This window comes from Corvus brachyrhynchos, unplaced genomic scaffold (assembly GCF_000691975.1).
Source record: "Corvus brachyrhynchos isolate BGI_N302 unplaced genomic scaffold, ASM69197v1 scaffold236, whole genome shotgun sequence".
Taxonomy (NCBI): Eukaryota; Metazoa; Chordata; class Aves; order Passeriformes; family Corvidae; genus Corvus; species Corvus brachyrhynchos.
In genome coordinates this window covers 377,485-394,301 of record NW_008238660.1, presented here as the reverse complement: position 1 = coordinate 394,301, position 16,817 = coordinate 377,485, and the positions used below count along the sequence as shown (strand labels likewise).

General features: G+C 50.6%; 1 protein-coding gene across 1 annotated transcript in view; it reads left to right on the top strand.

The window, feature by feature from the left end:
* MYOCD (myocardin) overlaps nucleotides 1-16,817 on the top strand; it is a 219,993-nt gene that overhangs the window by 181,290 nt on the left and 21,886 nt on the right. Inside the window, 1 exon segment of the mRNA XM_017737700.1 lies at nucleotides 13,529-13,594. Coding sequence (XP_017593189.1) covers nucleotides 13,529-13,594 — 66 coding nt within the window.

Sequence of the window (16,817 nt, the reverse complement as noted above, 5' to 3'; positions counted from 1 at the left end):
TAAATATTATGATGAAAACATCAGGCAGCTTAATAGTAGCTTTAGGAAAGTGCAGAAGTATTTTTGTGTTCATGTTGTCAATTGCATAATATCTTCTGGACCTTCATAAATTGAGGGACCTTGCTTGGATGCTTGCAGCACTGTGATAAATAGTTCACAGCTCCAATTCAAGCGAGGCTGTCTGCTGTCGGAATGGGAAGAGTTCATGACATCTCTGTCATAAATTCTGGCCCTCAAGCTCTGTGAGGAGATAGGGAGGGGACAGACCACTTAAAATCTGGCAGACAGTGGCAAATTCAGGATAGTGGAATGTTGCTGTGATGGTGCTTACCAGGTGCTATCAGAAGTGAAGGATTGGACCATCCCTGCTCACAGCTCCCTGACCAAAGGAAATACCATGCTCTGGGCATGTCCTGAGCTAGGACCCAGCCAGGATCTTTCTGAGCTACCACCTCTGCTTCACAGTGGCAGAGACGCTGCTGCCTTGCTAGCTCCAGCTCAGAAAGCCTCTGTCTGTCCCAGGTCACGGAGAGGAATATCCTGACTGTTTGCCATGTGAAAGGCACAGGACCGCTTTTCTGTGCAATTCACTCCCAGATAAGTCTCAGGCATGCAAAGAGAAGCTGATTTCTCTTCAGGCTCCTAAAGGCCATGATCAGCAGCATGGCTGGAGCTTTGCTGGGGCAGTCTCAGAGCAGGAGGTTCACATCTGCCCTGAGCTCAGCCAGCTGCAGTGATCCGCTCATGGGCAGCTCACGTGGCCCTGTGAACTCCCGAGAAATTCTTTCTCAGGAATTTCTCTATCACAACGATGACATCCTGGCAGTAGGCATCTTCAAAGGATGTCCAGAGGTCTTTGTGAGCCTTGGCTACTGGTTTCCCTGTGATACCTGCCCTTGGCTACTGCCCTGTACTCAGTTTATCATGGCTGTATTGGGTACAAATGGAAGAATGGACTCCTCCTGAGAAACATATTTGTAAAAGCAACTCTTTTTCCAGCCTTCCCACTCCTTCAGGATTCAGAGTTATGCCAGGCTGGGGACATTCAGCACTGTGTGTGTACTGTGCCAGTGCAGCTGTCCCTCCCTGTGGGACCTTGGACACCACAGCTGCACAAGCACGCAGCAAATTATCACTACTCTGCTCACGGGATGGGGGAGTCAGGGTTGGGAGTTCCTACCATCAGATCTGTCTTTCCAGAACATGCTGTGAAGATTCAAAAAATAAGGCCACGGCAGGAGGGGTCTTTTCCAAGTGGAGCTGCCAGGTGCTAGAGAAAAGAAACCAAAGCCAAACCAGTCTCATTCCTCCAGGAGAGGACAATCTGAGCAGACATGACTGGCAGGATACCAGGTTCGGGGAAATTCCCCTTCTTTGGCACGGACACTGTCACACACTGACCCCTCCAAGTCCCCAGAGGGGTTTTACTGAAACTTCAGCTCATTTGGTTCTTTTTCCCATAGTTGCAAATCTACATATGAACAAACAATCTGCTTTAAAATAAATCAGTCCCATAAACAATAGGGTGTGTTGGAAGATTAGAAGGGATGGCTTCCTGGGATCTGGTGAGCAGCACAGAGCTGATACCCTTATGGCTCTGGGGTGTGACTTCTCAGTTCAAAGGAATTCCCTGCCATGACTAATTTATTCTGGTATTTAAGGCTCACTCTTTCACTCACTGCAGTCAATACGACCCAGTTTACAACAGAGGTGCTTACAGCAGAGCTGGGAACGGGGAATGGGAAGCAGTAGTGGTCTTTGCAGCCTTTGGGACCTTTGTGCCTGTTTCACCTTCCAGAGAAAGGTGGTGATGCAGCTGGTGGTGAGGCCCTTTTCAGAGCTGAACAGTGATTGTGGTGCAGACGCAGCCAAGACTCGAGGGTTGGGCACTGACAACTCTGGAAACTCATGAGGACCTTGTGGGGGGATAACTATTCCTGGGCTACCTAAAGCAGGCAGCAGCCAGGCAAATGGCTCAGTATCTGCGGTGGGAACTCAGTGCCTGTCCTTGCCTCATCTGGGGTTTATGAGAGACAAGTTTCCTCTGTTTCCTAAGGACACCAAGAGTACATGTGGTCAGGGCTGACTCTCACGTAATGACCATCACAGGGAAACACCAGCTCTGGCCTGTGAGTTTAGCAGTTGAGCAATTTGCTGAGATGAGTCAACAATTTAGAGCTTGTTAGAGGTTGTGTCACCTCCTAAGAGAGATGTACCTCCATCCCCTACTGGTGTCCCCTGAGGGGAGGGAGGGAAGGAGGAAGGAAGGAAGGAAGGAAGGAAGGAAGGAAGGAAGGAAGGAAGGAAAGAAGGAAAGAAGGAAAGAAGGAAAGAAGGAAAGAAGGAAAGAAGGAAAGAAGGAAGGCAGGCATTAGGAACTCCAAAGGGAGCAGGGATACCTGAGTGGAGCTTTGGCCAGCAGGAGCAGTAAATCAAACAGGAGCTTGCAAAGCAAAAAAGTACAAAAACCTGAAGTTTGAGACACACGGTGTCAGCGAGTCCTGCCTTGTCCTTGAGCTGCTCATGGCATAGTTCTGCTAGGTGGTGGAGCTTGTTTCAGGACAGCAGTGATTGTGTGGTTAAAACCATTAGAGAGGACATTTCAAGTACAGTGGACTAAACATTAGGAAAAATTAGTAAGGAACAAGACTCTGGCCACCTTGCTAGACAATACAGTAGAACTCTGTTTACTAGCTCAGCTCAATGCTTGGAGAACAATTTATTTAAATCATCTCTCCCCTGCCAGTCATTAAGGAAAATCCACTTCATCAGATGTAGCATGAGCAGGAAATCACATCCAGCCCAGGGAGCTCAGTTCTGGACAGCCTCATTAACCTCAGCTGTCAGGTAACCAGCAATAGGCCAAGAGGAAATGGTCTGAAGTTGTGCCAGGATTTAGGAAAGATTTCTTCACTGGAAGAGTGTTCAGGCATTGGAACAGGCCACCCAGGGCAGTGGTGGAATGGCCATCCCTGGAAATGTTCAATAAATGTGTAGATTAGGTGCTTAGAGACATGGTCAGTGGTGTGCTTGACAGTGCTGGGTTGGCAGCTGGACTTGATGATCTTAGAGGGCTTTTCCAACCTAAATGATTCTGTGCTTCCATGGTTCTATCACACGGACGACATGAGGATGAGAGATGCCAGGAGATGCCTGCAGCATTGGGACGCTGATGAATCAGAGCCTCTGGGGCCATGAGTGTAGAAGCCTGAAAATTCCTATCCCCAACCCAGTTTAGGAGTACGTCCCAGAAACCACGGGATTAAAATAAAATTTAAAAAAAAAACAACCAAAACCCAACCCAAACAAAACCTCAAACCAGTCCTGAAATACTTTTATGACGTAGAGGGAATTTAGGCAGCTTCCTAGGTGAGACCCATGTGTCAGGGAAGCTGAGGTCTGTCCTTGACTTAGTTTGGTTTGTACCATTTACACTACACGCTAAAAGGTGCCAGCAGATCATCCACTACCTCACGTGAACCAGATGTGGGCTTGGGGAAGGGGAGCCTCAAAGGGTCTGTTTCTCTTTATTTTGTGTGCTTGCAGTCAGCTTCTCTTCTCTGAGAGCGTCTTTGGTAGGCGGGGAGGGATCCTCCATAGCAGCAGCGTTCTCAGCCTCCTTGGCATCGCTGTGGCACAGGAAACTTCGAGCCGAGGTTTAGCCCTGCCCCGTATATCCCGTGTCAGCGTGCCACAGCACGAGAGGACGTGTGCCCGGGTGCCTGCAGCACACGGCAGCATCCCAGGTGGATAACCTGCGGTCCAGCCCCGCGCTGGGAAAGGTGTGCGCCGAGCAGCACAGCTCTGGGCACAGCTGGGACGCCCAGGTGACACACCTGAGCACACCGAGCTCAGTCCCTGGCCCCGGAGAGCAGCGCAGCCGCGTCCTGTGCCCCCCTGACGGGGAGGGCATCCGAGGCAGCGCTCCGGCGGAACGACCGCCCCAAAGCCGTCCCCCGGCCGGGACACTTGTCCCGACCCCAGCCCTCCCCTCGCCTTTGGGAGCTGAACCCCCCGGCCCCGCTGCGGAGCCGAGGTGCGGGGCCCGTGTCCCAGCACGCTGCAAAGAGTTAAGCCCTGGCTCTGTTGATATTTCCAGCGGCTCCCAAAATCGGCTGAGACGGGGAGCGCCCGGATTGGCTGCGTACGGCCGGTAGTAATTAGTATCAGATATCAAACTTCTGTCTTTGCTAAGACCCTTTCCGATAGTCGCTGCTCCCCGCTAGACGATGACATCAGCCAGGACACCCAGCTGCTGGTAGTAAACTCCGGGCGGGAGGAGGCTCCCGCTGGCTCCACGTTAATTAGTTCAACACAGCACAGGGGGAGCAGTTGGTGTCTGTGCAGGGTCAGTGCTGGATGGGACCAAATCTTACAAAGCCACTTGCTGCTCCTTGCCAGCCGGCTGTAAAAGCACCCAGAGAGTCCAGGAGAGCTGGATGAATCCTGAGCACCAGCCACGGCTTGGTCGGCTTTTCCCTGTGGAGGAAGTTAATGGTTTAAGTGAGGGGCGTCTGGATCTGGTCCCTGAGTCACCATGACACTCCTGGGGTCTGAGCACTCCTTGCTGATTCGGAGCAAGTTCAGATCAGGTAGGGAAAACCTTGAGATTTCTCTTAAAACTTCTCTCTCTGTCACGCCGCAGCCACAGACTGTTTTGCATTAAATGTTCGGAAGCAGCATGTGAGCAAAAGACTCGAGGGGTCGTAGAGCTGTCACGGCTTTGCTCTTACAGAGGCTGTTCCACAAGTGGAGAGACGCATCTTCCTTCCTTCCTTCCTCTCTCTTGCTTTTTTCCTCCTGGTTTTTCATTGTGTTTGATTTATGTCTGTGGTTTATTTTGGTAAAACTGCAGTTCCCGCTTCTCCTTCTCTGGCCCTGCTGTGAAGGATTTGGGCAGGAAGCCAAAAGGGCATCTGGGATAAACAAGGTGCCTAACGCCGTCCGTATATTCCAGGTGCTCTTGCAGGTCTGTCTGGGATAACCACGGAGAGGACGGGCCTGACACTCTCTCTGACAGGCAGGCAGCCGAGCTTGTTCCATTAAGTTGTGACTAATTGGAGAAAAATGAATTTGAAGAAATGCGTCATTTTTAGAAGTAAAAATAACAAATGGAACATGAAAAGTATTTAAAGTGACATCATCAGAGAAATAAAACCAGAGGCACACAATTGATTGCCGCTCGCGGAGGGCTTGCAAGTAAAACATGCCTCCAGCTCATAAGTCAGGGGAAGCACCGGGCAGGGGCTTCTCCGAGGATGTTCAGTGAGTGAAGGTGAACTATGGGACGGTGGCTTCTAGATCAGCCCCTCTGCTGGACGTTCATGCCTTTAGTCACTGGCTGCATCTATAGTAAGTATGCTCTCTTTGGGAGTGGGTATCCTGACTCGTAGTTTTTTTAATGATCACAACATACTGCAAATTTTAACAGCAATGCCAAAAAAACGCTGTCAAGGTGCTTTCTCTGACCTTCCTAGAGGTGAAGTTCTCCCTGGGAATATTATCTGTGAGGATGTGCAGATAAATCAGCTGCGTGTGCCGTATGGGAGGCTTTAAATCCAGACAGGGCAGTCACGTTGGAACATGCACCCGGTCTGGCATGTCACCCACGCCGTGTGTGTTTTTGCCTCCTTACTCATTGTAGATAATGAAATGGGAGATTTATGGTACTGATGGGAGACATGAGTGGTGTTATCAGGATCTCTTAGATAGCTGGGTGGTCAACTTGAACTTTGTTTTCTCAGCAAATACAAAGTTGGCAATTGGCTGAAAACCCCAGAGTGTGTGTGCAAACACAAGTGTCCTAGTCTGGCTGAATTATACAAAGCCTGGGTCCAGGTCTTTGGTGTGGTTTCCATATCTCTCTGATCTTACATTTCATTAGATTAAGTCATTCCTTAAATTTTGTTGGTATATTATGGTACACTGCTGTTCGTTTGAAAAAAATCTCAGTCTGTAACAATTCCTCCAGCATGTACAAAGCAACACTGCCACCTCCCTGAGGAGAGGAGGACGGGCTGTGCATTGTCCCTGCATTCTTTTCAAATGAACCAGGATTGTTTTCAAGGCTCATTTCTGGTTTATTTGTAAGCTGGCTTCACTATGGAACCAACAGTGGGCTCTCTAAACATATTTTTCAAATGATTCTCCAAGAAAAGTAAACTTTGTGGGTCTTTGCTTCCATAAATTCTAGTGCCTTTCAGCATTTCTAGGACAGTCAATTTGTGGGGCATTCTTTCGTCCATGATTTATTCCCACAGCCGCTATCCCTTGCTATGGCCTGGTGAAAGACAAGCTTCCCATTTGACAAGATTTCTCTGCCTATTGATTATGTTGGAGCTGGGCTCACCAAAATCCCAAATGCGTGTCTGCACCTCGCTGTCCCCATGGCTGTGACCGCTGGCAACGTGGGACATGCCCACAGCACAACCCTGGTTGTCAGAGTGTGTGAGACAGGGGAGGAGAGCAGGATGCTGAGAAACCCAAATAAGTCAATAAAGCTGCTTTCAGTTTGTGCTGGATTTCTAATAACATGGGGAATAGAGAAGAAAGAACTAACATTTAATGGAATCTCGTTTATTTGCAAAGTCTCTATGGGACAGTTTCCTGTGGCATGCCTGCTCTGTGTGCAGGTTTTGTCAGCTGTAAAGCCCCACAAGGATGGCAGGAGGTGCAGAGCTCTGATTTACCAACCTCCATTCGCTTGGAAGAGGGTTGAAAGTCTCCTACAGCCCATGGCTGTGCCCCACACCATCCTGCATGGCTCAGGGGCTGTGACACGGGACAGCAGCAGCTCCAGAGCTGTGTAGCTTGCACAGAGGCAGGAGGGATCAGCCCCCGAAATGCCAAGCCACGCTCAGCCGTGCGCCTTCGCTTTGGAAACGCTCTGGAGCCGGCAGGTGTGAGGCTCTGTTTGCTCCCCAGGTTTGGGAAGGATTAGCTGTGCTCCATGACTCATGATGAGTCTGAATCCCTTTTGAAGGATTCCAGGCCAATATTAAAGAGGGCTGAAGTAAATCTTAATAACTAAACTTTTGCTGTCTCTCCATGGCCTGCAGGCGCTGAGCAGCTGAAGGAGCTATGTGAGTGTGCTAAGGGGAGCTAGAGATACACTACTTGTTGTTTCCTCATCCCAGAATCCCTTTAATCTCCATGTTATGCACCAGGCAGAAAGTAGAGCAAGGAGGTGGCAGCTAGGACATGGTGGCACTGCTGTGGCTGCAGGGTCAGCTCTCCAGTCTCTCGCTTCCATCTGACAGCATCAGTAGCAAGGAAAATGTGTTTGTCCAGGAAAGGTTGCTGTGCTGGTGGCAGTGCCTTTTCACAGTGTGCCCAGCGAGCACCCCTTGAGTGCCACAGAGGTTTCTCCTGTCCTTGTCTCTCCAGTGGTCCCATGAAGGACCAGCACGGCTGTGCCATGTGGAGGGACCGTGGCTATCCCAGTGCCAGGCACCAGGAACCGCTCCAGAGGAGAGAGGGAAAATCACCACCATGCTGCAGTCCTGCAGGGTCCCACTTCCCATCCTCAAGGATCTGTGTGCCTCTTTATTTTGTCTGTTTGGTCAAAGATAAATATTCTGGTCTGAGGTCATCCTGACAAATTTTGCAGGAATGATGATTCTTCAAGTCTGCCATGCTATCCTGTACGATCCAGCTGTCAATGGGATTGCACTACATCAACCAGGACATCTAAGTGCTGTTCCAGAAACACATTTAACTCTTCCCAGAGATGATAATTTATGTGATCTCTTGCTCTGAGTACAAACCAATTGTTCTCCAGCAGTGGAGAAGCACTGGCATCGGACAAAGCAAACAAAGCTGACAAATGCAGATCCAACCTTAACCCTGACCCTTTTTTTGCAGCTATATGGAAAGAGCTTACAAGGCCAACATCTGCCTAACTTCAGTGGTAATTCAGATAATTGGTGAGAAGTGAAAGTTTAACACAATAAATCAGGCTCTGCATGGCTTGGCATGGGGTACCAAGACCTAATTGTGGACACATGGGTGTGGGTTTGCAGAGAAGACTTGCCTGGCTCCATGCAGGAAAGCATTCATGCTTACACATAAGGCTTGAATGAAACTGAGATGGGAGAGGAATTTATTCTGTCTGCCTCCGGTGGCGAGAGCAATTTGGACCAAAATCAGCAGGTCAATAAAGGCAGAAGAGAATAAGTCTTGGTAGGGTGTTTGGCCAGGCGTTTTGGCAGAACCTTTATTTTGATATTCGTGGTGTCCAAAGATAAAGCATGTGCCTGTGTTTCCTCTCAGATTGTGAACTCATACAGGTCACAGTCAGTGTGTGTGTTCAAACCACGGCCTCACTGTAACTGATGAGACCGTTTTGTGAAGTTTTTGTAAAACACTGCCTTGATGTAGATCAGTTCGTGCTTTGTTTCATTCTTCTGGCCTCTTATACCTCAGTGCTTTAGTGGGCAGTCATGGGTTTCTTTGTCAGCCAAGCATGTGTTATAGCACAGATCGAAATGTACCTCACTGTGCTTCAGGGGACACCTGTCTGGGCTGCTCACGGGGATGCTGAAGGGGTGACTCCAAGGTGAGAGCCTTTTCTCAGGACCACGGTGAGGTTGGGTTTGTTATGAAGGACACGGCCCTCAGAGGGATTTCACAGCTGGTTGTGCCCATTTGGTGGTCTGGGCTCCTTGCTAGCCAGCTGTGCTAGCCTAGTATCTCTTCCAAGGTACTTGAAGACCTGGACTTGGGGTTAGAAATGTAGTTCTCACCAATGTAGAGACTTTTCGGTGCAGTCTCCCAGGTAAACACACACAGTTGTAGCACATCTGTCTGTTAGAAGCAAAATGCTCCCAGCTCCGAGGTGACATCACAGGCAGAGATAAAGCAGCACCCTCCTGGGAAAGGACTGTCCATGGCTGTCCTGGCTGAGCAGTGCCATTTCCAGCTTCATCTCTGGGCTTTGTCTCTGCTCACACAGGTCCCACCGAGGCCACGTTGTCAGAGGATAACATTGGCCTGGAGATGTGATGTTACAGAGAAATCACTTTGTGGCTCGTGGCTATGGGCAGAGCAGGTGAGCTCCATGAGATCCATGGAGGGGCTCAAGACAAAGTCTGGCCAAGGTGTTTTTGCAAAACAGCAGCTCCAGAAAAGCGAGTCCTTCGATGCTCTGCTGTTGTCAGCACCCAGGAGGCTGGCTGGCTTGTCACCCAGCTCAGAGTCACTCCACGCTGGAGTTTGGTGCCAGCCTGCTGCTCAGCTGGGAAGGAGCCCCATGGTCCTGCCCACACCCTGCTTTGAGAACCGACTCCTGCTCCTGGTGCAGCTGCAAGGAACAGACACAGTCCTGAGAAGGCCACAAACAACATGATTGAACCTGCCAGAGTGCCAGCCCTGATCCTGCCCTGATGGGACCTTGGGACAGTCAAAGGACCCCGGGGGCAGCTCCTCTCCCCCATCAGGCTCACACAATACCTGGGACATTTTTTGGAAAGCCAGTCTCACAGCCTGCAGCAGTCCTGCCTTTCAAAGGTGGCTGGGTCCGAAACAAGGCCAGGAGTTGGACTTGGTTGCAATTCTGATTGCAGGGCCACTTTCTGCCAGTGAGTGTGTGAGCAGGGGCAGGTCAGCAGGTTCCTCTGGTGCACACCACAGTCATGGACTGCCCTGTGTTTCACCTTTGCTCAGCTGCTGTTTGATGGGCAACTAAACTGCTGCTGTTGCCAACAGGAGCCCCCCCTCCCCACTCCCAATTTGTTGCCAACTCCCCCCACCCCAGCAGAGCTGTCCCCATCCTGTGCACCACTGAGGTGCACTCACATTCCCCAAACCCCAGCTCTGAGCCATGGAGGGCAGGAACGAGCTGCTGGTGGCAGAAGGGGCAGGGACTTGCTTTCAGTGGTCTCCTTCATGGAGATAGAGCGGCCCCAACCCTCGATCACATCAGCCATGGCTTTGCCTGCCTGTCCCAGTCCTGAGCCCTGTGAGGAGGGCACTTCCCCCACTCCATGGGACACGTGCCTCATGCTGCTCAGCCCCCTGTGCTGCTCAAGCCAATTCCCCAAGGAGAGGATGGTGCTGGGGGTGCTCTGGCCGTACCCCAGTGGGGGGATGCTCTGAAGGAGGTGATAAAATCCCATCCCACCCTGACTGTCTGCTGAGCACTGGCCTCAAAGTGTCCTGGCAGGCTGAAGCAGATGGCTGGATCTGCCTGTTCCTGGGGTGAAGATTTGGACATGTCTTTTCTGTGCATCACCAGGCCAGGCAAGGCCCAAGCTGTCCTCTGAGCTTTCTACAGCTCTGAGCTCAGCTCCTAGAGAGGAGGGTGACTCATGACTGCAAGTCACAGGCAGTGCTCAAAGCTTGGGCCACCAAAGGCAGCTGTGACTGATGCCAGGAGGTCTTGTCTGCACCACTGACACAGCCCTACTGCACAGGACATTTCTGGAAGCCAATACCAGTGAATGGGACCTGGTGCTAGCATGGAAGTGAGGAGTATTTCTAACAGAAAAAGTACACGAGCAAATTCACTGGGATAGGTCTGCCATGCGTCTCACCATCCCAGGAGGATTTCTCATCGTGGGCTACCCCAGGAGGCAGCAGGGTTGCTGAAAGAAAGGCTGTCTCCCAGCTGGTGGTCACACAGGATGACCAGTGTGCATGGCTCCTCCCTGGCTGGCGCTTCTCACCATCCAAGCTGGTGCAGGCAGGTAACAAGGATGCTGGGCAGGGTGGGACCAAGATCATCTCTTCAGTGCTCCATCCACCACTCTTCGTATGATAAATGTTCCTCTGAAGAGTTAGCAGAGCAGTTCCCTTGAAAAATAAGAATATTTATGACAATTTAATTCCTGTACAGCACTCAGAGCTCAGGCCTCTAGACACGCAGCAAAGGAAGAGGACAGGAACGCAGCTGGGGTCAGACAGCTTCAACAGATTTCAAGGAAAGAAGCAGCTAAGTGGTGGTTTGGATGGTGCCAGGGGCTCCTCCAGCCCTGTTTTCAAGTGCTCTTGGTTGTAAGGGAAAGGTGCAAGCCCTAAGCTGGCATCTGCCAAGCTGCAGCACTGGCTCAGAGGCTGCTTCCCTCTTGTCCAGGCATGTTCAGCATTATTGTCTGACACTGTCCACTTTGTTTCTTCAGAAGGTTTGCAACAGGTTTTAGAAGTTCACAGAGATATTTGAGAGTCACGTCATGCATCCTACTTGCATGAGGAGGTCCAGATTGGGATGAATATTTGGTGGCTGAAATAACTGCTTCAAATGTTGAGTGTGTGCTGCTCCTGGAAATGGCTGGTACTTGCACTGGCCTGTCCTCACATTTTTTGACAGGATGGTCTGAACAGACAGGGATGGATAAAATTTTCCTCCTTGCCCTGTAGTTTAAGAATGGGCCAGACTTAGGATGTTTGTAAGCTCAGCATGGCCCACAGTGAGCTCCATGACCTGCCCATGGAATTGTTCAGCTCTCACACCAGAGCAGTGAGTGACATTGCTGGGTCATGGCCTTTCTACCCATCAGCACAAAAACCAAATTGGAGACCTTTTCTCCTCACACAAAATTATCATTACACAGTCCCAGATCCCCTCTGTGGCAGTCTATCCACAGGGCAGGAGGCAAAGGAGAGGCTGTGAGGTGGAGCGTGGAGCAGCTGCAGTGGGGTGGGATCCCCCAGACCGTGCCCTGCTCACTGGAAGGCAGTGGGATCTGGGAAATCTGGGTTCCCAAGCACTGCTCCTGTAGCCAAGCAGTGGGAGAGCTGTGGCAGGGAAACCCACACGTTCTCATCACTTCTTGCATCAGGGCAGATGACGAATCTTACACCCACCACAGGGAAAATCATCATCACCTTCCAAGCTATGCTCCAAGGGGATTTGTACCCTCTCCTTTTTCTCCTCACCAGCTGGCTGCTCCACGAGGCTGGTGAATTGTTTGTTTGCTAGGAAGGGCTATGAAATAAGCAGAAGCAGCAGGGAATGCAGGCCCTGAATGCACAGACTGTTAGAATCCCCCTTGCCAATGTGGATGTGGTGCATCACTTGGCCTGGCTGTGTCGGAAGTTGGAGTGAAATGGCGCAAATAATTCGGCACACGTGGGAGCTGTGAAGGGAAGTGATGGAGGATCCTCCCTCGGGATATTTTGCAGCTTGATGGGGCACTGCTGTGTCCTTGGCAGGGTGGTGTGTGTGACTCCAGAAGGCTTTGCTGTCTCTGATTCCTGTTAATAATGTGATGTTGTGTGTAAGTTGCCTCAGTTGAAGGCAGGATGCTCTAATGCCTGGGGCACTGGACCAGGACTAGGAGAGTAGAGAACCATTCCTGGGTGAGCGACAAATTGGTTTTATTCTTGGACAGTCTCTGACCTCCCTTAGCTCACCTATTCGTACAGATCCATCTCTTCCTCAAGGAAAATGCCAAGCTCTGCACAGTTCTTCAGTATTGTGAGCACTCCCAGAGAAGGTTCCACACAGAGAAACTGGGGTACAGCTCACCCTGTGTCAGATACCAGCCAGGAGCTGCTTACCTTTAACCTGCCTGCACAGCCCAGGAGGAAAGATGGGCATTCCCAAAGCATGGACTGCCTCATTTGGTTCTGAGGGCCCCAAGGGGGATGACTTCTGCAAAGGGGGTGCAGATAAGGGGGTGCAATGTAGGCACCCAGAGTGTGAGAGTCTAAATCCATGTCCACAGGCAGAACCAGCACCGACTGGGGGTGGTGCCATGGGGCAGAGGAGACTCTCCTGGCAGCAAGGTTTGCCAGTGACTTCAGCCACCAGCTTCACCCTGGCTTAAGGCAAACAGCACGCACACAGACTTTACCACATACTGAAGGCTACATTTTTCCCTCGCAGCAAGAATCTATCTTTGGTGTCCGAAGAAGCGCTGGAATTTGGCAGGAGATCGTTGTCCCACATGAGGCCTTCACTAAACATTTGCTCTGAATGTGAAACATGGTTTGTACAGAGGACACGGAAAAGTCACAAGCAATGGCATCTCAGGGAGCCTCATGCTTTGGGGACTGCTCTGGAAGGGATTATTTTTCAGCTCCATCCCACATCCCAGGAAAGCTGTGCTGTAGACATGAGCTGTTGGCAGAGCTCAGCAGGTTGCTCCCACGGACAAAAATGCTGTTCCTGCCTTTCTTTTCCTTCCAACCCCAGCTCGTTCAGGGCTGCTCAGGAGAAGCAGCCTGGGGCTGTGCTGGTGGGCAGGGAATTCTGCAGTTATGTTGTGACTGAGGTGCCTGTCCTCGTGGCAAGCTGTACTGAGCTTCCAGCAGGAAAGCACGGAATTGAGTTTTGTGTTTTACCTTGTGATAAGGATTTGTCTTGAAGACAAATTTGCAAAACCAAAGGTGTAGAATATGATACTAACTCAAAGTTAGGCATGGTTACCTGGGTGATGGGATGAGCTAAATTGTTCACAAGGCTGGTCCAGGAGCAGCAGGGATCAGTGCCAGTCCTCTGTGCCACAGGCAGACCCCACACACTTTGTCCCTGTATTAGCACCTCAGTACAATCCTGCCCCTTTCCCTGACAGTCTCTCTCTCACAGTTTTACAGCTGCGGCTCCAGCAGAGAAGGACCCGTGAGCAGCTGGCAGACCAAGGCATCATGCCACGTGAGTATCTTCTTCTTCCTTTCTCATCCTGGCTCAGAGGGCTGTGCTCATCCTGGGCACTGCTGGGGCACTGTCTGGCACCAGCTGCCCGCTCAGACCCACACAGCTCGGAGCAAAGTGCTACCAGGGGGACTTTGCTTCCTGCCCTGCAGAAATCTGATGATCCCTGGTGCTGTACAGTGCATTTGTCACACAGACCATAATGCCCCTGCTCAAACTGAAGCAAGGAGAGATTCTTACCTTACACCATCCAAAATTTCAGCTGCAGAGCTCCCCATCCCAGAGGTCACTGTAGCAGGACAAGCATATCCAGCTCAAGCGGAGGACTCACACAGCTGTTCATGTAGGCAAGGGCAGAGAACCTCCTGTAAAAGCCAGGAGCCTCTGGGACAGGACAAGGAAGAGGATGAGAGGGCTCATTCCAGGAGGCTGGGGAGGAAGGCAGCTCTGGGGAACTGCCATGGCCCTGGTGCAGACAGGCAGGCCCTGGAGGATTGAGACATACCCAGATGCTGATCCCACATGGCAGGGCTGTCAGTGCACACCTGAGGCCAGTGAACCCCCACAGGGGCTGCTTGCTGCAGAGTGACAAACGTGTTCCCTCTCTGACCCCATCCACCCCTGCTCGCCTGGCATTCGAGCCTGAAGGACAAGCTCCAGGAGAGCATTGTCATAAAATCATTCTGCAGCAGAAAGTTGCTACAGCCCAAAAAGTCAGTGAATGAAAACGATCCCCTTCTGCACCTGCAGGTGCATCATGAAACCTGTAGCACCACTGGAGAAAGGATGTTGGGAGCTCAGCCCTGCTCAGTGGAATACTCCATCCTGACCTAGCTCAGGCTCCATGTGCAAATCTGTGGTTATCTGGGACCCAGGTAGAGGATTATCCTTTCTGTCTCATCAAGGACCCCTTGGGTTCACTGCTAAGGTCACAATTTTCCAGAGGCTGTGTCACTTCTGTCTCTTCTGGTTGCTCTTGAAGACTGTGATGGAGCTCCTGCCTAAGCAGCAGAACACCACCTCTCTAAGAGCATGGCTCTAGCACTGCTTGCTGCACCCTGTCCATCCCCTGCCCCCCCAAGGACTGGGCCAAGCAACAGACACCTTCTCAGGACACTTTTGTCAGCATCAAGCATTAGGAAAACTTGAGCAGGATGACAAAAATCATGACTGCCAAAATGCTCAATGGGGTTTTAAGGCTGATAAATGCATACTCTTTCCATTTTTCACCTGTTTGTCTATTTCTTTAAACATTCAGATTTTATGCCGCCTGCACTCTGATCACAAGACTCCAGGAGCTGAAGCTTTAAACAAAATACTGTGGTATTTGTTAGAGTAATGCAAGAACTAGGAACACAGTCAGTGGCCAAAAATATGTCTAACATCTCCCAAATTGCAAAGTCCAGTCAGTAAAGGTGGGGACACTGGGACACTGTGCAGGACACCCCACTGCACACACACAGGGCAGCAGTGTCCCCTGAGAGGTTTGCACACCTGGGGCTGCTCTGCAAGGCTGCACTGTCACACGTGGCACCCGACATCTCAAACCTTACACACTGCAAAGTATTCAGCCAAATTTATTTGATGGCAACTGAAGGGTATTTTCCTGTTAGTTACAGCTTCTTTGCACTCCCAGCTTCTAGGCTGACATTTTGCAGTCTGGTTTCTGTCCAAGAAGACCATTTTGGGAAACTTGAGCACGGTTCACTCACTGAAAGTAATAGAAGAAAAGGCACTTATGCCATTATAAAAACAAACACGCAGAATTTAACTGCTGAATTTGACATCAGGAGGAAGTGTCAGATGTTAGCATTTAATACATGGGAGCCCCAGCCAGCTTCCCCATGGCTTGGGCATGTGCAGGCATTCCTTATGAAAAACAAGGCTTTGTTAACCGTATCTTCCCATGCCATGTTGGTTCTGAGGACCAGCAGGTGAGTCCCCCTGACTGTGATGGACTGCAGAAACACCTGTGCTTGAAGGCCCTCCTGCTACACACAGCCACCACCTCGTCCTCTCACTGAAACCTTAAAGCCACTGTCCCAGGGTTATCAACGCCACACACAGCACCTCTGCCCTGGTGCCTCCAGGCCCTCACCCATTTCATGCTGAAATGTCATCCCCTGACAAGTCCTCTGAACTAGCAGTGCTAGCAATGTCTGTATTTGTTCTGCAGACTAATACAAGCTGCAGCACCCACATCATTCCTCCAAAAATCTTGGTAAATTACTAAACTCCGCAGCACTTTCCTCTTGAATAGCATGGCACTTGGTCAGTGCCTGCAGCACGCTGCCAATGTCAGTACTTCACACGAGCAGGACTGGGAAACTCATCTCTCTTGCTAACTTCATTTTCTCATGTGCACTATTTCATTTTGCTTCTGATTAAACCAGCTGTCACCAGTGCTGGTGGCTGCTCACTGGAGCATGGCACAGCAACACCAGCTTGTCTGTTTGTCTGCTTTCCAAATGTCAGGAGTAGGAATGTGCCTTCTGGGTTTTTCTGTGATTCACTGGATGTTCCAGGGGTTGGCTGGGTGTTGACTACCAAAAGTCAATTCAGAGGACCCCCAAACCTTTCCTGTTTCTCCCCAGTCTTCTTTTCATCCTCCCCTAGACTGATGGAGGATAACAAGGCCTGCATGAAAATAGTTTCTGTCTTTATTGGATCCCATTCAGAAGATGGAAAGAGAATTTTTGTTGCCAAAGAAAGAGTTGCAGCAGACTGTTTTTGTGGGTCAGGACACCTTCCCCTTCCTTGTCCCAACAGGAACAGTTAGTTTTGTCTGCTTACACAGACAGAAAAGAATTTTTGTAGGATGTGAGAAGTATTAACCCCTTCACCATGTAAATTCTGCCTCGATTTCTACCGAACCACAGTCAACAAGGAAATGTGCAAGGTTCTCCATGACTCCAGTACAGACTGCTCCATGGGACTGGTGTTCACTGGTCCAAGAGCCAGGGATTATTGGCCTTTTTCTGGGAGCACCTCTGGGTTAATCCTCCTTGGAGTCAGGAGATACTGAGGACATGGTCTGCTGCTTGCCTCCGTGCAGGGAGGTCTCATGTAACACATCTCCTTCTGAGCAGGGGACAGGACAAATGTCCAGTCATGGTCAGTGACAGGAGAGGGATAAAGGAATACCTTGCAATGCCCTCGCTGGAGGCTGCCCCACAGACCCCACGAGCTGAGGCAGGCATTAATTTTCCTGCTGCACACCAGC